The sequence below is a fragment of the Panthera pardus genome, unplaced genomic scaffold (assembly GCF_024362965.1).
Source record: "Panthera pardus isolate Hobbes unplaced genomic scaffold, ASM2436296v1 HiC_scaffold_12, whole genome shotgun sequence".
In the NCBI taxonomy this organism is placed as follows: Eukaryota; Metazoa; Chordata; class Mammalia; order Carnivora; family Felidae; genus Panthera; species Panthera pardus.
This window is the reverse complement of record NW_026526677.1, coordinates 19,586,418-19,611,790: the sequence shown is the minus strand read 5'-3', so window position 1 is coordinate 19,611,790 and position 25,373 is coordinate 19,586,418. Positions and strand designations below refer to the sequence as shown.

The 25,373-nt window shown below is 39.9% G+C and overlaps 1 protein-coding gene across 4 annotated transcripts in view; it reads left to right on the top strand.

Annotated features, from left to right (window-relative positions):
* The window catches only part of TTC17 (tetratricopeptide repeat domain 17), a 125,075-nt gene extending 104,896 nt beyond the window's left edge, over nt 1–20,179 (top strand). For all 4 annotated transcript variants that reach the window (XM_053899821.1, XM_053899820.1, XM_019470159.2 and 1 more), the window contains 3 exons: nt 15,051–15,170; nt 16,804–16,947; nt 19,012–20,179. In XM_053899821.1, coding sequence (XP_053755796.1) covers nt 15,051–15,170; nt 16,804–16,947; nt 19,012–19,143 — 396 coding nt within the window. In that variant the 3' untranslated portion in view covers nt 19,144–20,179. The remainder of the gene's footprint in view (nt 1–15,050; nt 15,171–16,803; nt 16,948–19,011) is intronic.
* Nucleotides 20,180–25,373: the final 5,194 nt, after the last annotated feature.

Here is a 25,373-nt window from a genome sequence, read left to right as displayed (position 1 = left end):
GAGAGAGAATCTTAAGTAGGCTCCACACTCAGCATGGAGTCCAGTGTGGGGCTCGATCTCACAACTGTGAGATTATGACCTGAGCCAAAATCAAGAGTCAGATGCTTAACCGACTGAGGCACCCAGATGCCCCAAAGACAATTTCTGTTAAATCTCTGTGAAATAATCTCCAGGATATAGGCAGTGAAAAAGAAAAAAAAAGTGGAAAAAATCGTATCTTCAATTACTATTTTGCTTTTTAAATAATGGTGAGGTGGGGGGTGTATGCAGATATTTTAAAATGGAAGAGTAACTTTTAAAAATACTTTTCAATGGTTTTCCATAGAAGGAAGGTGGAAATAGGATAGGAAAGACTGAGCATGAAGCTAGATTTCCTTGAATCTACATTGTCTTTTCAATATGATTTTGGAAACAAATATTTTGTATAATTACAAAACAGATTTTAATAAGGCAATTCCTAATTAAAAGTAAAATTAAGTGAGCCCAACTATGTAGTCAATTGGTAGTATAACCACATCAAGAGAAACTATCCCAAGTGACTTTAAAAGACCCATTATTTGACTACCTCCCTAATGGGATTTACCCTAAACACAAAAGAAAACCTTATTCTGTTTTCAGTAATACATTTGTTAGTAATATCGATATTGTCCTGAGATTGTAGGTATATGCAATGCAAGATAAATGAGTAGTTTTGTTGGTGATGTTGAGAACTGGAGCTTGGGTTTGGGGGAAGGACATAAAAGTGTGAACATCTGTAGTCATGTTAAGTAAACATCTGTAGTCTTGAATTGGAAATACTAGCAAGACTTTTTTGTATATTTGCACATTTCCTAATTTTATTTGCTGAAAAGACTAATATCATTGAGTAACCCAGTAGTAGTAAGCACACTTTGTACCTACATATTGATCTTTAGATACCATTTTCTACTAAAAGGAACCAGAATTCCTTGGAGAAATGGCTTCTACCAAGTCAGGGAAAGCAAAGAAGCTCCCATAGTCAACAAAGGTTGTGTCCGAAGCACTCAGAACCAGCTGGAATGTGTATCTCCTGTTGGCCAAAGATGGAACGCAGCACTTTGAGCAGCAAAAATCAACAAAGCAACTGCAGTAGATGAGACACATCACGTTTATTAAACTATATCTAAACTCCTGAATTCACCAGGAGGATTTTGTCTTAGGCGATGCATGGGAACAGCTTGTTTTTTTAAAGTAAAAAGAAAGTAATAAGCATATTTCCTTCCCTTCTAAGTGAACTATACTTTGGGGTAAATGATTAATTGATGAGAAAAAGTCTTTTTATAGGAATATTCTAACTAGTAAACTAGAGTTGATAAAATTAGAATATTACAGTTTTGCTGCTCCTAATTAATTTATGGCAGTGAACATCACTGGCTACTCAATTCACAAATAGACGGTATGTGGGTAGCATTGGAAGTTCATGTTACCACCTGTGAAATGTTTTGCCCCCATTCCCTCCCCAGTAACTCAAATCTGAATCCAGTCAAGCCTCTAACTGCCAACTACTGGGAAATACAGGAGACAAAGGAGCATGTTAAATGGGTCCTTGAGGATACAATCAGCAGAGTCCAGTCAGTGGGAAACTACAGGATAAATAACCCTACTTCTTCTTCAAAAATTTTAAAAATTAGATGAAGATGAACCCTAGAGATCAAAAGAGATTTAACGAACACATTAACCAGTTGCAACATATGGACTTTATTTAGATTATGATTCAAACTATAAAAGCAAAATGCACTTTTGTAAGACAACCAGGGGAAATAGGAGTACAAGCTGCATGCTGATGATCTTAAAAAATAATTTTCAGTATTTTAGGTGAACTTTATTAATCTTATACTTTAAACGTGGTTTTTAAGAGGTACACACTGGAAAATTTACTGATGAAGTTATATGAAGTCAGGGATTTCCTTCGAATTAATATGGATGAGGGTTTAGATGAAATAGAGAGTGGCCGTGAGTTGATAAGTGTTGAAGCTGGCTGATAGGCAAGTGCATGGAAGTTCTACTTTGTATTTTATTTGAAATTTTTCATTATAAAACATTTAGGGGCACCTGGGTGGCTTAGTCAGTAAGCGTCCACCTTCAGCTCAGGTCACAATCTCGGGGTTCATGAGTTTGAACCCCATGTCAGGCTCCACACTTACAGTGCAGAGTCCCCTTGGTATTCCTTCTCTCCTCTCTCTGTCCCTCCCCTGCTTGTGCTTCTTTCTCTCTCAAAATAAATGAATAAACCTTAAAAAAACTTTTAAGAATGTTATCTCATAATGGGAGCAAACAGTGTATCAGAAATGAGTTTGTATAGGTTGAAAAAAAAACCCCTAAACTAAAAATATACTTATTTGGGTCAAATACTCAAGTGAGTGAATTAGATACCATTAAATAACCAGTGAATTGCAAGCTTTGTGTAAAAAATTACCTAAAATATTACAGAGACAGGAAGATGAGTGAATCAGCAGATTCAGGAAATATGCTGTATTCCAAGCTGGATAAATAAAAGACATTCATGCACAGCTACATTATGTATAGTAAAACAGCAAAGACAAAGATCATCTTTAAAAAATGTATTTCAGTCAGGGTACTGTCAGGAAACTGGAAACGACATTAGGTATTTCAGAAGAGCCAATTTAATTTAGAGAATTGATTACGTTTTTGTGGAAGGGTGAAAAAGAAAAAAGGAAACACCTCCTGGGGTAAGCCAGAGATACCAACTGCTGGGCCTGGCTCCCAGGCAGGCAGTGAGGTTTTCCAAAATCTAGGAGTTCACAGGAATTCTGGCAAGTGGAGCTTCTGCTTCTGAAGAAGGAGCACAGCCCGACTGTGAAGGGGTGTAGTGAGGCTGGGTCTTCAAGAGCAAAGTGCTGCTGCTGCTAAAATGACACTGATGGGAGCAACATGCAAACAGGAAGAAAAAAGTCGTTTCTCCCCCTTGCCTGCCAATTTCCCAGTGTGCACATCTGCAGAACCTAACAAGCCTCTAGCAAAGGAGAAATATGGTTTGCAGAGTTCCAGTCACAGTACCACAAAGCAGGCTATAAAATTTGGCATTTACATCTGATCACTTCGTATGTATCACAGCATGCGTGCATGAATTTATTCATTCAAAAAATATGTAGTAAAGTTCCACTGTGTGCCAAATACTTTTTAAGTGCTTGGGATACATCAGTGAAGAACAATTTAGACAGAGATATCTGCCATACAGAGGAATGATGTTTCAAATGACAGCCTGTCATAGCAACATTCTAAGCCAGATGATAGGTTTTTTTTTTTTAAGTTTGTGTATTTATTTTGAGAGAGAAAGAGTGTGAGGGAGAGGGGCAGACAGAGAGGAAGAGGGAATCCCAAGTAGACTCTACACCACCAGCATAGAGCCTGACACAGGGCTTGAACTCACGAGCCGTGAGATCATGACCTGAGCCAAAATCAAGAGTCAGATACTGAACCGACTGAGCCACCCAGGCGCCCCCAGATGATAGTTTTGAAAGGATACTGTGCCCCCCTAGAATTGTGTGCCTTACAGTGATAGAATAAGAAAGGTATTTCAAAATAAAAAACTGGTAATAGTTTACTACCAAGAGTCCTATCTCAGGGAACTTCTCTGTATGAAAGCCAAAGAAGGATTGTCTCAGGCAAAAGATTTGCTAAGCAAATAAAATGATGTAGGCATGCAAACCCAGACAGACACTGTCTGTAGAAAAGGATAATTTGTGGGATTTTAAGAGAAATGACTAAACTAAAATACTGGACAAAACAGAACGTACATTTGAAGGTGGAGTAACCAGAGTCAAGGTGTTCAAAGGCTCTCTTCATGTTGAGGAGTGAGTTAATATATCGCTTGGACTTTAAGTTAAATAGAGTGAAGATTTATGGTTAACTATTAAAAAGAATGCACAAATCCCAAACCTGTGAGGATAAAATTATGAAGGTAGAAAGGGGAGGACCAAAAAAACAAAAAAAAACTTATGCGAGAAATGACAAAATGGAGGAGAAAAGGCGCAATAAAGAATCAGAACAAGAGCAACAAAAAAAATTGATAAGAACCAATAGAATCCAAGAAGTAAACTGTCTTAAAATCTGTAATGGAACAGTCACAATAATGTCAAATTGGAAATTTTTAAAGGAGCTACATGTTTTAATAAGAGCCATACCTAAAACATAAATGTTGGGAAAAATGGGAAAAGATATACCAGATACATACTAATCAAAAGTGAGTAGAGGGGCGCCTGGGTGGCGCAGTCGGTTAAGCGTCCGACTTCAGCCAGGTCACGATCTCGCGGTCCGTGAGTTCGAGCCCCGCGTCGGGCTCTGGGCTGATGGCTCGGAGCCTGGAGCCTGTTTCCGATTCTGTGTCTCCCTCTCTCTCTGCCCCTCCCCGTTCATGCTCTGTCTCTCTCTGTCCCAAAAATAAGTAAAAAAAAAAAAAAAAAAAAAAAAAAAAACGTTGAAAAAAAGTGAGTAGATACATTAATTACCTGAAAAAAACATATTTCAAAACAAAAAATTATTAGGGGCAGAGGAAATGACTATGTAATGATAAAAGATTTAGTTCACCAGAAAGGTAATAGCAATTCTAAACTTAGCATACCCAATAACCTCAAAATACATAAAGCAAAAAAAGATTGCTCTACTGAAAGAAATTGACAAATACCAGCATAAATACCTTTCTCCACTATTGATGAGCCAATCAGTGTCAGAATCTATATTCATGAAGTGTGTTAATCTGTGGTTTTCTTTGCTTGTAATACTTTGTTTAATTTTGTTCTTAGGTTAATAATGACTTTGTATAATGAATTGGGAAGTGCTCCCTTCACCTCATTTTTCCAGAACAGTTTATAGAGAAGTGCTATTATTTCTTCCTTAAATATTTGATAGAATTCAGCAGTGAAACCATCTTGGCCAGGATTATTTGTGAGAGATTTCTAACAAATTCAATTTCTTTAGTAAAAGTATTCAATTATCTCTTGAGTGAGTTTTATTAGTTGTGTCCTTAAAGAAATTATTCCACTTCATCTAAGTTGAATTTATGGGCATAAAGATGTTTGTAATATTTTTTTTCTCATTTTCTTAGTATCTGTGGGATCTGTAGTAACATACTTCTCTTAATTCTGATATTGGTACTTAGTGTCTTTTCCCTTTTTTTTTTTCCTGATCGGACTGACTAGAAATTTGTCAATTTTATTGATCTTCTCAAAAACCAAGAACTCAAGGTTTTGGAGCCATTGATTTTTCTCTGTTGTTTTTTATTTTCTCTTTCATTGATGTCTGTTCTGTATTATTTCCTGTCTTCTGCTTGCTTAGGATTTAATTTGCTGGGGTTTTTTTAGTTTCTTGATGTGGAAGCTTAGGTTATTGGTTTGAGCCCTTGCTTTTCTAATGTAGGTGTCTGCTTTAGCTACACATCACAAATTTTGTCATATTTCATTTTCATTCAGTTTTACATAGTTTATAATTTTCCTCCTAATTTCTTCTCTGATCTGTAAGTTAGTATGTTCTTTGTGTTTCCAACTATTGGGCATTTTCCAGATCTCTTTCTTTAATTGATTTCTAATTTAATCCCATTGCAGTAAATGAACATAGTTTGTATGACTTAAATTCTTTTTAACTTATTCAGACTTGTTGTATGACCCAGAATATGATCTCTTGGTAAATGTTCCATGTGCATCAGAAAAGAATACTACTGTTAGAGTATGCTAGAAATGTCATTTAGGTCAAGTTGTTTGATAATATTGTTTGTGTCTTCTTTATCTTTACTGATCTTTTTGTGTAATTCTTCTATCAGTTATTGAGAAGCATGTTGAAATCTACAACTATAATTCTGAATTTGTCTTCTCTCAGTTTTTGATTCTTGCATTTTCAAGTTCTTTTTTTTTTAGTTTTTATTTAAATTCCAGCTAGTTAACTTATAATATAGTATTAGTTTCAGGTGTACAACGTAGTGATTCAACACTTGCATGCATCACCTAGAGCTCATTGCAACAAGTGCCCTCCTTAATACTCAACACCTATTTTCCCCATCTTCCCACCCACCTCCCCTCTGGTAACCATCACTTTGTCTCTATAGTTCAGAGTCTATTTCTTGATTTGCTTCTCTCCCTCTTTTCTTTTCCCTTTGCTCTTTTGTTTCTGAAATTCCACATATGATTAAAATCATATGGTATTTGTCTTTCTCTTTCTTATTTTGCTTAGCACAGTATACTCTAGCTCCATCCTTTTTGTTGCACTCTAACATTTATTTATTATTGTGTAAGCAGAACTGCACAGAGTGTTTACATGACTCACTATATGCTATCAGAATCAGCTGTTGATTTATCGACCTTGTAGAACCGAGGTCTCACTGTTATTCAACATAGTAGTAGAAGTCCTAACCTCAGTAATGAGACAACACAAAGAAATAAAAGGCATCCAAATCAGCAAGGAGGAAGTCAAACTTTCACTCTTTGCAGATGACATGACACTCTCGATGGAAAACCCAAAAGATCCACCAAAAAACCTACTAGAACTGATCCGTAAATTCAGCAAAGTTGCAGGATATAAAAATCAATGTACAGAAGTCAGTTGCATTTCTATCAACCAATAATGAAACATCAGAAAGAAAAATCAAGGAATTGATCCTATTTACAAGTGCACCAAAAACCATAAAATACCTATGAATAAACCTAACCAAAGAGGTGAAAAATCTATACACTGAAAAAGTATGGGAAGCTTATTAGAAATTGAATAAGACACAAAAAGTGGAAAAATATTCCATGCTCATGGATTGGAAGAACAAATGTTTTTAAAATGGTGATACTACCCAAAGCAATCTACATATTCAATGCAATCTCTATCAAAATAACACCAGCATTCTTCACAGAGCTAGAACAAACAATACTAAACTTTGTATGGAACCAGCATAAGACCCTGAATAGCCAAAACAGTCCTGAAAAAGCAAACTAAAGCTGGAGGCATCACAGTTTCAGACTTTAAGATGTATTACTAAGCTGTAATCATCAATACAGTATGGTACTGGCACAAAAACAGGCACATAGATCAGTGGAACAGAATAGAAAACCCAGTAATGGACCCACAAACATATGGCCAACTAATTTTTGACAGAGCAAGAAAGAATATACAATGGAAAAAAGACCGTCTCTTCAGCAAATGATGTTGGGAAAACTGGACAGTGACATGCAGAAGAATGAACCTGGATCACTGTCTTGCACCACACACAAAAATGAACTCAAAATGGATGAAAGACCTAAACGCAATACAGGAAGCCATCAAAATCCTAGAGGTGAAAGCAGGCAAAAACCTCTTTGACTTCAACTGCAGCAACTTCTTACTCAACATGTCTCTGTAGGCAAGGGAAACAAAAGCAAAAATGAACTAATGGGACCTCATCAAGATAAATAAAAAAAGCTTCTGCGTGGCAAAGGAAACAATCAGCAGAACTAAAAGGCAACTTAGGGAATGGGAGAATATATTTGTAAATGACATATCAGATAAAGGGTTAGTATCCAAAATCTATAAAGAACTTCTCAAACTCAACACCCAAAAAAATAATCCAGTGAAGAAATGGGCAAAAGACATGAATAGATACTTTTCCAAAGAAGACATCCAGGTGGCTAACAGACACATGAAAAAGTGCTCAACTTCACTCATCATCAGGGAAATACAAATCAAAACTTCACTGAGATACCACCTCACATCTATCAGAATGACTAACAACTCAGGCAGCAATGACAGATGTTGGTGAGGATGTGAAGAAAGAGGATCTCTTTTGCACTGCTGGTGGGAATGCAAACTGGTACAGCCACTCTGGAAAACAGTATGGGGGTTCCTCAAAAAAGTAAAAATAGAACTACCCTACGACCCAGCAATTGCACTACTAGGTATTTATCCAAGGGACACAGGTGTGCTGTTTCGAAGGGGCACATGCACCCCAGTGTTTACAGCAGCACTATCAACAGTAGCCAAAGTATGCAAAGAGCCCAAATGTCCATTGATGGATGAATGGATAAAGAAGATGTGGTATATATATACAATAGAGCATTACTTGGCAATCAAGAAGAATGAAATCCTGTCATTTGCAACAATGTGGATGGAACTAGAGTGTATTATGCTAAGCAAAATTAGTGAGAGAAAGACAAATACCATGACTTCACTCATATGTGGAATTTAAGATGCAAAACAGATGAACATAAGGGAAGGGAAGGGAAGCAAAAATAATATAAAAACAGGGAGGGGGACAAAACATAAGAGACTTAAAATATAGAGAACAAAGTGAGGGTAGCTGGAAGGGTTGCAGGTCGGGGGAAGGGCTAAACAGGCAAGGGGCATTAAGAAGAACACTTGTTGGGATGAGCATGGGGTATTCTATGTAGGAGATGAATCACTGAATTCTACTCCTGAAATCATTATTGTGCTATATGCTAACTAGGACGTAAATTAAAAAATAATAATAAATAAAAATAAATTTAAAAAATTTTAAAAAGTACCAAGTTCTCAAAATATGCTATCTTACCCATAGTAAGATCTTACCCATATCTTACTATATAAGAAATATGCTGTTTCACCCTCAGTACTAAGCTATAAGTGTCCTATATTTTTACTAAAACATCCAACTTAGACTTCTTTTGATTTAAGCTTTGTGTGTGTGTGTGTGTGTGTGTGTGTGTGTGTGTGTGTGTGTGTGTATATCAATGGCTATTTGGTATCCATGGTATGCTTCTTTTTTTTTTTTTAATTTATATATATGTATTTTTAAATTTTTATTTAAATGCAAGTTAACATGTAGGGTAATAATGATTTCACGAGTAGAATTTAGTGATTATGTAAGCATTTTTAAGTTCTATTATTAGGTGCAGAAATCAATGAAATAGAAATCACCAGTCCAAAAGTTGTTTCTTTGAAGCACTGTTCGGGCAAAATTAATCAAGAAAAAAATAAAGCATAAATAACCAAGATTGAGGTAAAAGGGAACCATAGCTACAGCTAAAAAGATAAGACAGTGATACAATTACCAATTTTATGCCAACAAATTTGAAAACAATTGTAAAGAAGACAAATTTCTAGAAAAATGTAATTACCCAAATTGATTTGGGTATTATAACTCAAATGAAAGCAGTGTCTTTAAAAAATCTTCTCCAAAGAACACAGCAAGGTCTATTGATTTTATATGTGAATTCTACCAAACTTTTGAGAATTACACTATCTCAATATAAACAGACTCTTCTGGACAGCAGAAAAGGGAACAATTTCCCAATTCCTTGAGATGAGACTACTGTAACCTTGAAAGCAAAACTAGGCAAAGACATTATGCAAAAGAAAAGTAATACACTAAGGTCACTTATAAACATAGGTATCAAAACCATAAGCCAAATATTAACAGACTAAATCCAATTGCGTATGTTTTTCTTTAACAAGGTGCACCTTGATCAAGTTGGGTTTACCCCAGAAATACAAAACTGGTCTAACTTTAGGCAAACCTTGTATTTCATCAACCAAATTAAAGAATTATGAAATTATTTCAATAGATTGCATTTCTGCAATACCATCCATGATATAAAGCTAATGCAAATTAAGAATAGACCAGGACTTCCTTAATCTGATGAGAAGAATCAACAAAATATCTACAGCAAAGATGAATCTTAATAGGGGAAATATTTAAAATAATTCTTTGAAATCAGAAAAGAGAATGCCCTCCATCACCACTGTTTTTTCAAACTTGTATCAAAAGTCCTAGTGGGGCACCTGGATGGCTTAGTCAGTTAAACATCTGACTTCAGCTCAGGTCCTGATCCCGCGGTTCGTGAGTTCAAGCCCTACATCCAGCTCTGTGCTGACAGCTCAGATCCTGAAGCCTGCTTCAAATTCTATATCTCCCTCTCTCTCTCTCTCTCTCAAAAATAAATGAACATTAAAAAATTTTAAAAAGTCCTAGCAAGTACAGTAAATCAAGAAAAAGAAATTAATGGCATAAATATTAGGAAGAAAAAACCCAAAATCTTATTGAGAAATGATGTGATTATCTACATAGCAAACCCAGAAGAAGCTACAGACAAATTTTTAGAACTAACAGCATTTTTGGGGTGCCTGGGTGGCTCAGTTGGTTAAGCCTCCAACTTTGGCTCAGGTCATGATCTCGCGGTTTGTGAGTTCAAGCCCCGCATCAGGCTCTGTGCTGACAGCTGTGTCTGTGTCTTCCCCCTCCCTGCCCCTCCCATGCTCATGCTCTGTCTCTCTCTGTCTCTCAATAATAAATAAGCATTAAAAAAATTTTTTTAAAGAAATAACAGCATTTTTGTCAAGATGGCTGCCTATAAAGTCGATAAAAAAAACTGCATTTCTATATAGCAGCACAGAGTATTAGAAAACATAATTTTCAGAATGTATTTCCATTGTTACAAAAATATAAACCTCCCAGTAGTAAATCTAACAAAAATTGGTATGCCTTGTCTGCACAAAGTGATAAAACTTCATTGAAAGGCATTTTAAAAGACCTAAATAAGCAGAGAGATATATAATGTTCATGGATAAGACAACACACATCATAAACATGTCACTTTTCCCCCGTTTGATTTATAGAGTCAATGCTGTTATAATCAAAATAACAACAAGCTTTTTTTTTTTTATGACACTTGAAAAGCAGACCTTTATATTTATATGGAAGGGTAAAGGAATAGACACGACACTCAAAAAAATTAGGGTGTGAGAATTGCCTCACCTTTATGAAAAATTATAAAGCAAGACCTAATGCCATGTGCTCAAGGATAAACAGAAATGATGACCAGGAGGAACTAAATAGAAAGCCCAGAAGCCAACTCTGACACACATGGGACCGTGGAGGATCAATAGGGAGAGAGGGGGTTTTGCAGGAAGCTGTGCTGGGCAGTGCTGAGCTAATGCCATCCTCACCTCATCACTTAACAAAGGAATCCCATGAGTATCAAGGACAGAACTTTAAAATTTAGAGTAAAATGGGGCACCTGAGGGGTGCCTGAGTGGCTCAGTCGGTTGGGCATCCGACTTCGGCTCAGGTCACGATCTCACGGTTTGTGGGTTCGATCCCCATGTTGGGCTCTGTGCTGACAGCTCGGAGCCTGGAGCCTGCTTTAGATTCTGTCTCCCTCGCTCTCTGCCCCTCCCCCACTTGTGCTCTGTCAAAAATAAATAAACATTAAAAAAATGTTTTTTTAACTAGAGTAAAATGTAGGAGGTGATCTTTCTGGCCTTGGAATATAAGATGATTTCTTAAGCTATAAAAGCACAAACTAGAAGAGAAAATATGAATAAGTTCAACTATTTTTAAAGTTTACATTTTTGTAAATTGAAGACATTTTTTAAATTAGAAGACAGAGTGAGAGAAAACAATGTATAACATATTCAACCTACAAGGACTGATGCGCAGAACATGTAAATAAATTGGTGAGAAAGATAAATAATAAAATGGAAAGATATATAAAAGATATTAACAGACATTTCACTGAAAAAAAGATGTGTACGGCCAATAAACACCAAGAAACAATTTTCAGTCTCACTAATAATCAGTAAATGCAAACTAAGACCACAGTTAAGATGCTATTTTACCCCCACTGATGACACCAAAAATTAGGATATAAAGCAAGAAGCACTCTTAAACATTGCTGATGGGATTATAGATCGTCATAACACCTTTAGGGAACACTTTCACATTCTCATGTTATGTTGGACATTTGCATATCTTGTGAACCAACAATCCTACTCCTGGATATCTACTCTACACTGGAGAAATTCTGCACTTTTATTTGCAACAGGAAACGTAAAAACAGGAAGTAACTCAGAGCCCCCATCTACAGAAAATGGATAAATACATTCTAGTATATTCACCTAGTGGACATTTAACCATGCAGCAAAGCTGTTGAATGAGCTACAAGCTATACACAACATGGATGAATTTTAGAAATAGTGTTGAGTAAAAACTTCAAGTCCCAGAAGACTCCTTACAGTATTATACCACTGTTATAATGCACAGGAAGAAGCACACTAAGTATTGAATATTGCTGAAGCGTGTGTGTGTGTGTGTGTGTGTGTGTGTGTGTGTGTGTGTGTGTGTGAGTGATGGGACAGTGTTTAAAACAGCAATGAATAACAGACCCAGCATTTAGGATAGTGTGTGCCTCTGGAGAAAAGGCAAGAGGATGGAACAGGGAAGGCACACACAGATACATGCAAGTTCATTCTTCACTAGGGTGGTAGTTTCTGGGATATTCATTATTTTATGCTTTATAGCATAAGTATATATTTTTATATGATTACTATATATACATGTAATTATATAAATATGTTCTTTTGTATGTGTGAAATATTGGCATTAAAGAAAGATCATTTTAGTTTTTAAAAAAGAATCCTTTCGAGGAGCCAGTCAACAGGATCAAATCACTGAGGGGAGAATAAATCAGGCAGCTTCAGATTTCTCTGCAGCAGTCATCCAAGCCAAGTAGCAATGGAGGAATGCCAACACATTATTCAAGGAAAGAAGGAGCCATGGTTTTGTATCCAACCAGCTGTCCTTCAGGTATGAAGGCTGCAGACAGAAAGTTTTGAACACATATGATTATATTAACTTGCTAGGGCTACCGTAACAAAGCACCACAGACTGGGTGCCTTAAACAGTTGAAATGTGTTTTCTCACATTCCTGGAGGCCACAGGTCCAGGATCCAGGTGCTGACAGGGTCGGTTTCCTCTGAGGCCTCCCCCCTTGACTTCAGATGGCTAGCCTCTCACCGCCCCTCTACAGGGTCATCCCCCTGTGCACACAACCCTGATGTATCTCTTCCTCTTCTATAAATCCTTCATAGAAACCCAGTGGTGTTGGATTAAGACCTCACACTGACGGCCTCATTTTAACTTAATTACCTCCTTAAAGACCTTCTGTCCAAATACAGTTATATTTTGAGGTACGAAAGGTTGAGATTTCAACATGAATTTTGGTGGAGCACGATTCAGCCCATAACAAAAATTGCAAAGAATATTGTTCCCATCAACAGTATTGGGCTGAACCTCAGCCAACCACAAGATGATTGGGGAAGCCACACAAAAGTAATGTCAATGATCAATGAATATATTTAACTGCAGAACCAATTGGAAAACAAAAGTGGGAAATGGAGTGATAGAACAGAATATAAATACTATATGCCCTGACAATGAAGAATGATAAAATTACCAAAAAATTAGACTGGAAGAAAGAAATAAAGTAGAAAGCAGGGTAAGTTTTCTGATTGCTTCATCTGTATTGGCTGAGAGTCCATCCATCAAAAGGAAAATCCAAAATGAGACCTAAATTAAGTACTGAAATTTTGTGTATGGTAGAGGTAGCATCTTGGTGTGGGAGGAGGGATGAATTATTCATTAAATATTATTGGGACAACTTAGTAGCCATCTGGAAAAAAATAAAATTGGAGCCATATCTTTTCTTAAACACCAAGTTAAATTTCAAATGGATCAAAGATTTAAATGTGAAAAATAAGGGGCACCTGGGTAGCTCAGTAGGTTAAGCATCCAACTTTGGCTCAGGCCATGATCTCAGGGTTTGTGAGTATAAGCCCTGGGTCAGGCTCTTTGCTGACGGCTCAGAGCCTGGAGCCTGCTTCAGATTCTGTCTCCCTCTCTCTGCCCCTCCCCTGCTCGCTCACTCTCTCTCTGTCTGTCTCAAAAATAAATAAACATTAAAAAAAATTCAGTGTGAAAAATAAAACTATAAAAGTTCTGGGGAAAAAAACATGGTAAAATTTATTGATAATCTGAGGCCTTCTCAGCAACAACTGAAAATCCAGAGACCATCCAAATTAATAAGCTGAGCTACGCAGAAATCAAAATCTATATAACAAAAAGCACCATAGGTCCAAAAGTGGACTTCAGAAAACTGAGAGAATGTATCTGTAATTCATATCATAGCAGGGAACTAATCTCTCTAATAAATAAAGAGCTTTTTCAAATAGAGAAGATAAAGACCTCTTAACAAAATATAAGAGCAGCTACTTCACAGCAAGGAAATACAAAGGGCTGTCAAACATGAAAGGATGGTCAGTTCCATTCATAAGAAGGGAAATGCAGATTTAAACCACATTCTTTACCTCTCAAAGAGTCCAAGAGTTTAATAACAGACTGTGGTGAGGCTATAACAAAACAGGGACACATGTATTTCTGGTGAGGAATTGTTACAGTCCTATGGAGGGCAGTGTGATGGTATCTATCAAAATGACATGTGTATTCCCTTGTCCACATCTGGAAATGTATCCTACAAATTCACGGGCACAAATGCAAAACTATACCTAAGGTTATTTTTTCAGTGATGTTTGTAATAGTAAAAAATTGGGGGAGAGAGGAGTATTCATTCATAAGGACCTAGTTAAATAAATAATGGAACATCCATACAATGAATAATAATGCAGCTGATAATAAAAGAACGAGGAGGCTTTCCATACACTGATGTGGCGAGAACTCCAAGGTGTATTGTTTAGTGAAGAAAACAAAGTGCAAGTGAATGTTACCTTTTATATAAGTAAAGTGTGACCTCATATGAAAAGATGGGAGTATCAGCCTGTATTCATATTTGCTTATATAAAGCATAAAGAAACCCTGGAAAGTTACATAGGAAACTAAAAATACTATTTACTTGTATACAATAGAGACAAGAATGGGAAGGAGACTTTTCACTGTATAACTTTGCATACCTTCTGGTCTTTGAAACATGTAAATGAGTTACCTGTTCAAAAACTTAAGTAAATTTAATTCCAAAAGATCATGGGCATGAAACATAGTTCTGCTATTTAATAGTTGAGCAAATTGGGACAAGACAATCTCTTTGAGTCATAGTTTTCTTATCTATAAAAGGCTGTAATATCAGTATCAAGCCCGTAGGATTGCTGTTAGGGTTACTGAGGATGCACATGTGTGGCTGCCTCCAGCACCTAGTAAGTACTCCGTGGTCATGAATGCATGTTACTGTTCTGAGTCTTGGTGGTAAATTCGTATGTTTAAGAGACACCAGCTTCAACTGACCATTCCTTTGTAGAACCAGACATCCTGGGTCCTTTCCAGCATGGCAGCCCTCTACTGGAGAGTAAAAGGCCAAGGAAAGAAGGCAATTGACTGCCTCCGCCAGGCCCTCCACTATGCTCCACACCAGATGAAGGTGAGTGGGACTCAGAAGGTGTGAATTTCTGTCTCTTGGTCCTTTCCATTGTTTATTCTGAGATTTCAACTAGCCGTCCTCATTCTTAGCCAGTAAGAAAGTGGCAAAATAGCATAGGCTGGAAGAACCTATGACCCCACTTATGCTACCACAAGCCTGGACGTTATACCCACCACCATGCCTTCCTGCCTCAGCAAATGGGAACTTGGGGGAAGGTCTTCAGGATCACTGGAAGGTGTTTCTTTCTATTCAGAGCCACCTGGCATAAAACATACTGGCCTAGGCAGCCTGTCACCCTGCAAGTCGTTCTGGGTTTAGCTCATCCCCAGAGGCCTGGAAGCCTGTTACACTTGTTTTGCTTAGACTGCTGACTTAATCTTGCTTCCAGACACAGAAACTGAAGCAGTTTCCATCTCTTCTTATATATCGGCCAGTTCCTGGTCTTCATCTGACTTCACCTTTTCCACAAAAACGAAAACTTCAAAAAGCCCTGCTAACTCAGTGTAACATCAGTCTTCTCAAAAATGCCAGTTGTAATTATGATGACTGAGAATGTTCAGCTTTTTAACAGCACATTTGTGTCCACATGTGCTGAGTTCTGCATTAATCTCCACATCTCCTACTTCCTGATGACATGGCTCATGTCTTCATGAGTGGTGGAAGGAGCTCACCTTTCCTTTTAGGCACTGTTGAGTTCCAAATGCAGCTGGGCCCCTTGCTAGCTTTGTGCCCTTGGGCACGTTATGAGACCTCTGTGGCCTCACGTAATGCCCTGCACTCTGTGAGTGTCCAGTAAGGACAGAGGGGTCCTCCTTTCCTGTGTCTTCTGTATCTCCTATAGAACTCCAGACTGTGTGATTCAGGTGGTAATTGCTTGGGTAACACATTTAAAGGACATAAATATTTGTGATGATAAAAATGTCGCTACTTGTTCAGCCTATCATCCTGTGCTCTGTACTGCTAGACAGCAGCAAGGGCCAACACTCTAGGTCAGGGGTCAGAGAATGTTTTCTGTAAAGGGCCACACGCTAAGAAATTTAGGCTGTGTAGGTCAGACGGCCTCTGTTCTTGCCACTCGGTTCTGCCATGGTAGCATAAAACAGCCACAGAAATACGTAAAAGAATGGGAATGGTTACATTCCAATAAAACCTTACAAAAACAGGCAGCCAGCTAGATTTGGCCTGTAGGCCAAAGTTCACCAGCCCCTGCTTCAAGAAATTATGCTGTGGACCTTGCAGAAGGCACTTTGACTCTGTGGCAGCATGACTCAGAGTGTGTGGTCTATGGACAGGTGTCAGTCCATGAGCCGTTTATTACCAATCTGCAACAAGATGGGAGCCTATACCAGAACGTAAACCACCAACTTCACTAAGCAGATTGTTTACTCAGTTGACATTTCTGCTTTGTGTTTTGAGGCTAGACTTTCCTAATGAAAGAAATAATGCATTGGTTTATATTCTCACGCAATCGCCTTATCTATCACAGGCCAGTAGCAAATAGAAGACCAGCAAGTTCAGTTTCATTACTCAGTCATTGACCAGGAAAAACCTACTGCATTATTTATGAACAACTAAGAATGAAAGCTCAAAAACCAGTATCTTTCCCTTCTCGCCATTCTCCTTCTGTTCCCAGGATGTGCCCCTGATTAGCCTGGCTAATATCTTGCACAATGCCAAGCTCTGGAATGACGCTGTCATAGTAGCCACCATGGCAGTAGAGATCGCACCGCACTTTGCTGTGAACCACTTCACGCTGGGCAACGTCTACGTGGCAATGGTGAGATTGGTAGTGGGGGCAGAGCACACCGACTCTGCCCCTCTCTCCCGGGCACACCTTTGATTGCAAAACTTCCTTGACTATCAGTGTCCTCCAGTTTCCTGTACATTTTGTGTCTGAAATTGCTAGGTCCACCAAAGGTATATTTTATGGCTAAAGTGTTTGTGCATTAAAAAGTACACAGGGGCTCAGTCGGTTGAGCATACGACTTCAGCTCAGGTCATGATCTCACGGTCTGTGGGTTCGAGCCCCACGTCGGGCTCTGTGCTGACAGTTCAGAGCCTGGAGCCTGCTTCGGATTCTGTGTCTCCCTCTCTCTCTGCCCCTCCCCTGCTCATGCTCTGTCTCTCTCTGTCTCAAAAATAAATAAAAACATTTGAAAAATTAAAAAAAAAAATACAGTACATAAGGGGCTCCCAGGTGGCTCAGTCAGCTAAGCCTTTGACTCTTTGATTTCGGCTCAGGTCGTGGATCTCATGGTTCATGAGTTCAAGCCCCTCATGAGGCTCTATACTGACAGCATGGAACTTGCTTGGGATTCTAGGTCTCCCTCTCTGTCTGCCCCTCCCCTGTTCTCTCTCCCTCTCTCTCTGTCTCTCTAAAAATAAATAGATAAGCATTTTTAAAAATAAGATAAAAATATACTACATGAAACTCACCTAAGTATTTGCACTGTGTAGCTCTTCCGCATGAATTTAACACTAACAATAGTGTCAGAGTTACCTACAGTTTTCTGGAGCCAGAAAAACTTACCTAATGCTCACATGGACATAAACACTTGTATTCTCTTGCCTTCAGGTTGGGCTAGGTACCTGTCATTGCACTCATGATGCCCTGTGCATGTTTTTCTTGCCACATTTTCACCTTGTTTTATAATCTTTTTTAAGTGTCCGTCTCTCCCCCTAGACGAGGAGCTCCTTGGAGAAGAGACTCCTCTTCATCTTTCCGTTCCTAGCACTTCACAGTGTTTGGCACATACCAGGTCTCTTCAAATGTTTAATGAATGCTGGAGTGCCACTGGTTACATGTTATCCCATTTACAGAGAAAATACCAAAGCCATCATCCGGAACCCTTGTTCTGGTCAGAAACAAGGACCAATTTCAGAACTTAAAATCCCAGGGGTCCTCTAGAAGCTGTCATAGCTGAATTTAACATTAGGATCATGCCTTGCACTTGCATCTAAAGCTGGGTGTCTCACATGGGGCAATACCCAAGGTATTCTCAGTAAAGGCTAATAGAATAAGCAGCTTAAAGCTCTAAGTTTTATGTGTCATCCTTGACTTGAAAGGCGGCAAGTATAATTTGGCCAGGTAGGTATTGCTGAATGTGCAGATTTCCCTCTCTGCTTCTTAAAATCAAAGAAGCTATTTTTGTCCTCAGTAAATGTGAAATTTGCTACTATGAATGAGAAATTCTGCCTCTCACTTGCCTAGGAGGCATCATTCAACCAGTTGGTTTGGGCTCTTCTTTGAGAGTGTTGGTCTACGTAAAAGATTAATGCCTTCAAAATGGCCGTGATCATTTCCAAACAATGTTTGTATTTTTAAACACTAGGGAGAACAAAAAAGCTGTGTGAAAATCTACAATACCTGACTTTGAGATACCTGACTTTACTTCCATCTCTCTGGCTGTAGTAACAAAACCTCAGGCAGATGCATAAGGAGCATTTGCCAGGCATAGTTCTAGAAGTTTCTGTGAGGATTCAATGGAGGGATTTTGTAAAGCACCCAGCACAGGGCCCAGCACAGAGCAGGTACTCAGGAATGATGGCTCTCACTGTTACCTCCAGGATGCCTCCCAATGTTGGGCCAGACTTTTGTAAAGGTGATCTCCCCTTCCATTTTGGCTCTTGGGCTCTGCCTTCATTTTCTTTGTGATATTGTACCTTGGGGGTGGAGGTAGTTGTTTCCTTCCAGACCTCGGAGTTTTCCTCAGAGATGTAGACCTGTTGAGAAAATACAGCAGCATTGCGACTGGCACAGAGGCGCTTCTCGAGAAGAAACCAGCGATGACACATATTTAGCTGGGTATCCCTCTCACGTCTGTCCCTTTGCCTCTCACAGGAAGAGTTTGAAAAAGCACTGGTGTGGTATGAATCGACGCTGAAGCTGCAGCCTGAGTTTGTTCCGGCCAAGAACCGAATCCAGACTATCCAGTGTCACTTGATGCTGAAGAAGGGACGGCGCTCTCCCTAGTGCATCCCTCCTCTCTCTCTTTCTCTCTTTCTCTCTCTCTCTCCCTTCATGCTCTTAAAAAAAAAAAGATAAGAAAAGAAACCAATCATTGTCAGTATCTACTTTTAATGACATGTGTGAGAATAACTGAGTAAGACTTAAAACAGGACTTTTACATACGTGGGAATTGGTTTGGTTTTGTTTTTAAGTTCCTTCTTTCCCCCAGCCAACCTCCGCAACACAGATTTCTCAAAAGGAAAATGCAGCCGAAAGATACCGTGTAAATACTGAGCCAAGACGTTTCTGGAGCTGCGCTCTGTCTCCAAAACCTCGATGCCTTTAGGGCTTTCTTCAGTGGTCCAGCCAGCCTCCTCCTCCTCTCGGGCGGAGGATGAAACCGCGTTGCACATTCTCTGCTTCCTGTCGTAGCCTCTGTTGTCAGTGGAAATGCAAAAGCCCATCTGGTGCCAGTGAGAAGCAACGTTGTGCGCTCCCCCCATTAGATCCATGCTGTCCTCGGTCGCGTCCGTTCCTTGCTGCTATGTTACAAACTCTCAGAGGTAGTTTGCAGGGGAGGAAGGGGAAATGATTTTTAAAACAAAATATTTACAACAACAGAAACTCTTAGGATCACCTGACCTTTGTGATGTAATTTATGTTGGGGAGGGAGGGGGGCTGAGAAGGGGAAGTCAGCCGTGTACACCATCTATATCATTTGTACTTTACTTACAAATCACAAGGAAACCAATAAGTTGAAATCCTATATAACAGGTTTATATATATAGAATATGTATATTTGAAGCCCTCTACAGACCGAGTCTATGTTTTACTAATTCTTTGTTCACCGTGTTACCCGCCTTGGAATAAGGTGTGAGTGTGTGCTCCCTCTCTCTGAGGCCTTCAGACTTAGCTCCTCAGGAGAGAGCGACGCACCAAGGTTGAGTATTTCCGTACAGTGCTCTTCCCTCTGGTCCCAGGAGAGTCAGAAACTCCAGACGTTTTGGAATCTTCAAGGGCACATACTGAGAACAAAAATAAAAGTTGTTTATGAGCAAAATAGGTCTGTGGTGTGTTTTTTTCTTCAAAAGCAGACTAACGTGGACAGCTCTGAAGCCAATGGTACCTCTGGATCTGATCCTCTCAAGTCCTGGGTCGTCTTTATCTTTCTTTCCACAACAGCAAGGTGAGGAGAGAAATAATCCATCACTAGATTGTATGGCTGATGAACTGATCAGCATGATACATTTGACCGGCAAAGATGCACAATCAGCAAGTGTTTAGAGTTGGGTTTATAATTGACCTTCCCGGGAAAGGAAGAATAATCTAAGTCACAAAGTCACATCCCCTCAGGGTGAGCACTGATCCTGAAGTTCATCCATGTAAGCGTCTTGGAGAACCTTGGTGAGGGTCATGTCGTGGGCGGGCACACACTACGCAGCCAGTGAACGTTAGCTCTTCTTGTTGGCGGAGGTCTTCAGGCCTGCCACCAACTCTTTTCCCAGTTCTAGAAATAAATGATTTTTCTTTCACGTTAAGAGTTTTGTTCCATTTCTGGACCCTGATCCAAAAGCTTGGTGGCTGCTTGGGGAGCCTGGGGCCTCAGTCGGTTAAGTGTACGACTCTCGGTTTTGGCTCAGGTCATGATCTCACGGTTCATGAGTTCGAGCCCCATGTCAGGCTCTGTGCTGACAGCATGGAGCCTACTTAGGATTCTCTCCTCTCTCTGCCCCTCCCCCACTCACTCATTCTCTGAAATAAACAAACTTAAAAAAAAAAAACAACTGCTTCCAACAGTGATTCCTAGCTGGAAGGTGAGGAGCTTGAGTGTATTTAATAGAAATGCCACCTGAAGAAATTTTGATCTCTCTGTTTTTCACTCTGGTGGGTTTCTTCAATTCTGTCTTCCAATCCACTAACTCATCAGCTGTGTCTAGTCTACTGTTTACCCATTGAGATTTTTATTGCAATAATGATATTTTTCACTCTTAGGATTTCTGGGTAAGGATTTCTGGCTCTTTTTTTCATATCTGCTTGCTCATGTTTCATGATCTCTCCTTGTTTGGTGGATGCTAGTCTTTGTTTTAATGACTTGAACATTTTCAGAATTCTTTTCAAATCGCACAATGATTTCTTGTTCATCAGGAATGAATTCTGTTTGTTGGGCATGTGGACTGTTGACCCCATAATGCTTGAATTCCCTGGTCCTCAGTGTTTACCTCTCTGCTCCCCTCTGTGTTCTTTCCCATCCTTAGTGATGAGACACTAAGTGGATGAGACATCCAGTTACATGGTTTCAGATTCTGTCTCTGTGCTTATGACTTCCACATTCATACCTCAGGCATGGATAGATGCCTATTAGCCCTAAACTCATTTGTCCAACTGTCTACTCCATATTTTCACGTGGTCCAAAACTGAATTCCTTATCCTTCCCAAGGCGTCTTGTCTAACTTTGGTCTTCCCATCTGAGTTTCCTGCTTCCAATTAATCAAGTCAAAACAAACAAACAAAAATCCTAGAGTAATCCTGACACCTGTTAAAACAGAAGTCAGATTGTCATTTCTCTCCTTAAAACTAGTGACTTGAAAGGACATATAAAGCCTTACCAAACACACACACACACACACACACACACACACACACACACACACACACACACTGGCTCACCTCTTGGGCTTTCTCTATTATTCTCCCTCTTCCTTTTTTTTTTAAATATGAAATTTATCGTCAAATTGGTTTCCATACAACATCCCAACACGTGCCCTCCTCAATACCCACCACCCATACTCCACTCCCTCCCACCCCCCATCAACCCTCAGTTTGTTCTCAGTTTTTAAGAGTCTCTCATGTTTTGCCTCCCTCCCTCTCTAACCTTTTTTTTTTTCCTTCCCCTCCCCATGGTCTTCTGTTAAGTTTCTCAGGATCCACATAAAAGTGAAAACATATGGTATCTTTCTCTGTATGACTTATTTCACTCTCCAGTTCCATCCACGTTGCTACAAAAGGCCGTATTTCATTCTTTCTCATTGCCATGTAGTATACCATTGTGTACATAAACCACATTTCTTTATCCATTCATCAGTTGATGGACATTTGGGCTCTTTCCATAATTTGGCTATTGTTGAAAGTGCTCCTATAAACATTGGGGTACACGTGCCCCTATGCATCAGCACTCCTGTATCCCTTGGGTAAATTCCTAGCAGTACTATTGCTGGGTCATAGGGTAGATCTATTTTTAATTTTTTGAGGAACCTCCACACTGTTTTCCAGAGCGGCTGTACCAGTTTGCATTACCACCAACAGTGCAACAGGGTTCCCATTTCTCCACATCCTCACCAGCATCTATAGTCTCCTGATTTGTTCATTTTAGCCACTGTGACTGGCGTGAGGTGGTATCTGAGTGTGGTTTTGATTTGTATTTCCCTGATGAGCGACGTTGAGCATCTTTTCATGTGCCTGTTGGCCATCTGTCTTCTTTGGAGAAGTGTCTATTCTGCCCATTACTTCACTGGATTATTTTTTTTTGGGGGGGTGTGGAGTTTGGTGAGTTCTTTATAGATTTTGGATACTAGCCCTTCAAAAACAGACACATAGACCAATGGAATAGAATAGAAATCCCAGAATTAGACCCACAAAAGTATGGCCAACTAATCTTTGACAAAGCGGGAAAGCATACCCAATGGAAACAAGTCTCTTTAACAAATGGTGCTGGGAGAACTGGACAGCAACATGCAGGAGGATGAAACTAGACCACTTTCTTACACCATTCACAAAAAAAACCCTCAAAATGGATAAAGGATCTGAGTGTGAGACAGGAAACCAACAAAACCTAGAGGAGAAAGCAGGAAAAAACCTCTCTGACCTCAGCCACTGCAATTTCTTACTTGACACATCCCCAAAGGCAAGGGAATTAAAAGCAAAAATGAACTATTGGGACCTCATGAAGATAAAAAACTTCTGCACTGCAAAGGAAACAATCAACAACACTAAAAGGCAACCAACGAAATGGGAAAAGATATTTGCAAATGACATATCGGACAAAGGGCTAGTATCTTCCTCCTTTTCAGCCAAACTAGCCTACTGACTATGTTTTGAAACTTCCCGCCTGCTCCTGCCTCAGGACGTCTGCATTTGCTGTTTGCTTTATCTGAAACGCTCCTCCCCAAAACCCACTTGGCTTACCTCCTCACCACCTCTGTGGGGCTTCCCTGATCATGAGATTTTACATTATGGCACCCGCCATCACAGTGTCCTAACCCCCTTGCCTGTTTACTTCTCTCCATAACAAATCACCATTGAGTCTACCAGCATCCAGCATATTTATTGTCACTCCCAACCTAAAAGAAAGTTCTAACTGCAAAGTTTTTATCTGTTTTGTACCCTGATGTGTCTCTAGCCCCCGGTACACAGTAGGTATCCAGAGAAAACTGTTGAGTGAATTAATTCATTAGTGGAGCTGGATGCCTCCCTATGAAGGAAGTTTTTGAGGTGGTCTCTCCTGGGATCTCTACAAGGTCAAACATGTTTGTATGTTACTTTCTTTGGGGTTTCTGCACTGTATGGAGAGTGAATTAGGGCCCCACCTTCCCAAAGGCAGGAGACTGAGGGTCCCAATATTTTACCTACTGGACAAAAAAGTCTCATCCCTGGCTCCTGGCCTTATGCGGACCCATTTACATCTCTCAGTTGTCCATGAGTCCTGATTCCTGTCCCTGTGTGGAGCCTATGACCACAGTTCCTCAGCCCATAGTGATTCTCAGGCCTTGTGTATTGTTGCAGTGAGTTCCCACACCATTGCTGGCACGTGGTGATTTCTCTTTCTTGACCTTACATTAGCTCAGTATTTAAAATTGTGTGTTGAAGTTGAGGGTAGGGGATTCCAGAGTGTGTGCCCCATGTGCTTTCATGACTGGAAGTTTGGAAAGGCCAGTTCTATACCACATATGACCTTTCCCCCAAGAAATCTGGAACCTTCCCCTGGGGATACTGATAAACATGAATTATATTCTTCATAAGGGCTCAAATGGAAAAAGACATTCAGACCCACTAGCTTCAGAGCACACTCTGATTTTGTCTAGAATTTACCTTCTCCAGAGTTACGCCATGGCCTTCAACCCCAAAATCTCTGCAGGGGCCTATTACAGAAAGCCCAGCTACTCTGAAAATGTCCAGCTCCTTTGGGGAAGTACTCCTTACCATGTGAAAACAAGCTCAGGCCCTTTTGGAAATAAGGCCCAGCCAGACCCTTACCACGTTAGCTTCATTAAAATGGCAGATGGGAGCCTGGGGCTTCTGCATTAAGGCATCTCCAAGAGTTTTGAGAATGTGTCCAGAGTCATTCTCAGCAGCCATTTTCTCTATAGTCAGGTAAGGCTAGTGAGGACTAGGGGCCCCAGGGAAAAAGGACCAGGCCAACTTCTGCCCATTACTCTCCAAATCCTGCAGGTGGCAGCTGGACACCAGGCTGAGCTTCTGAGGACCAAACTTGGTAACTAAGGGGCAGACTACATGGCATTCCAAGTGCAGAGATGTTCACAATCCAGGGAGATCCCAGCGGCTGGCTATAAAGGATGAAAAGGCAGAAGGGAGGTGAAGGGAGTAGTGTCTAACCAATCTGCCTGCCAACATTCACGTTTATGAGGTAGAATGGGATGCAATTACAAATTCACTCCCTCGTGTTAGGGAATGTCATCCAAAAGAGGTGACCACCAATTGACCCAGGAACTGGATCCAGGCACTCTGAGGCTCCTCACCCACTCCCCTGTCCTTGGAACATGGGTTCTGCTTGCCTTTCCCACTTGCAGAGGCTCTTCCTGTGACCAGTGAGCTAGCCCAGAATATTCTTCTCGTGGCAATGGCAGAAGCACTAGAGAACAAGCCCAGTCATGTGAGCACTTTCAGGTACCTGCTGTGTCACGTGTGCTAATATCCATTGTCCAGGGATAGGAATTACAACCCGGCATTCGGTGAGAGAGTGCTGCAAAGTCACATGGCAATGGGCATGGGCACAGGGAGGAAAGAGGGATGGAGGCCATTCACGTAATCAACCACAGCCTTCTAAGTCTCGCCCTTCCTAGCCCCTTGTCTGATCTCTGCTGTGACACTTTAATCACATTCTCCCTTCTCTGTATTTATATTTCTATCATCTCCTCTACTAGACATCAAGCTTTTTAAGAGATTTTACTTGCCGTACGTAGCACTTTGAACATGATAGATGGTAGGTGCTCAGTAATATTTATTGCACGGTGAGTGAA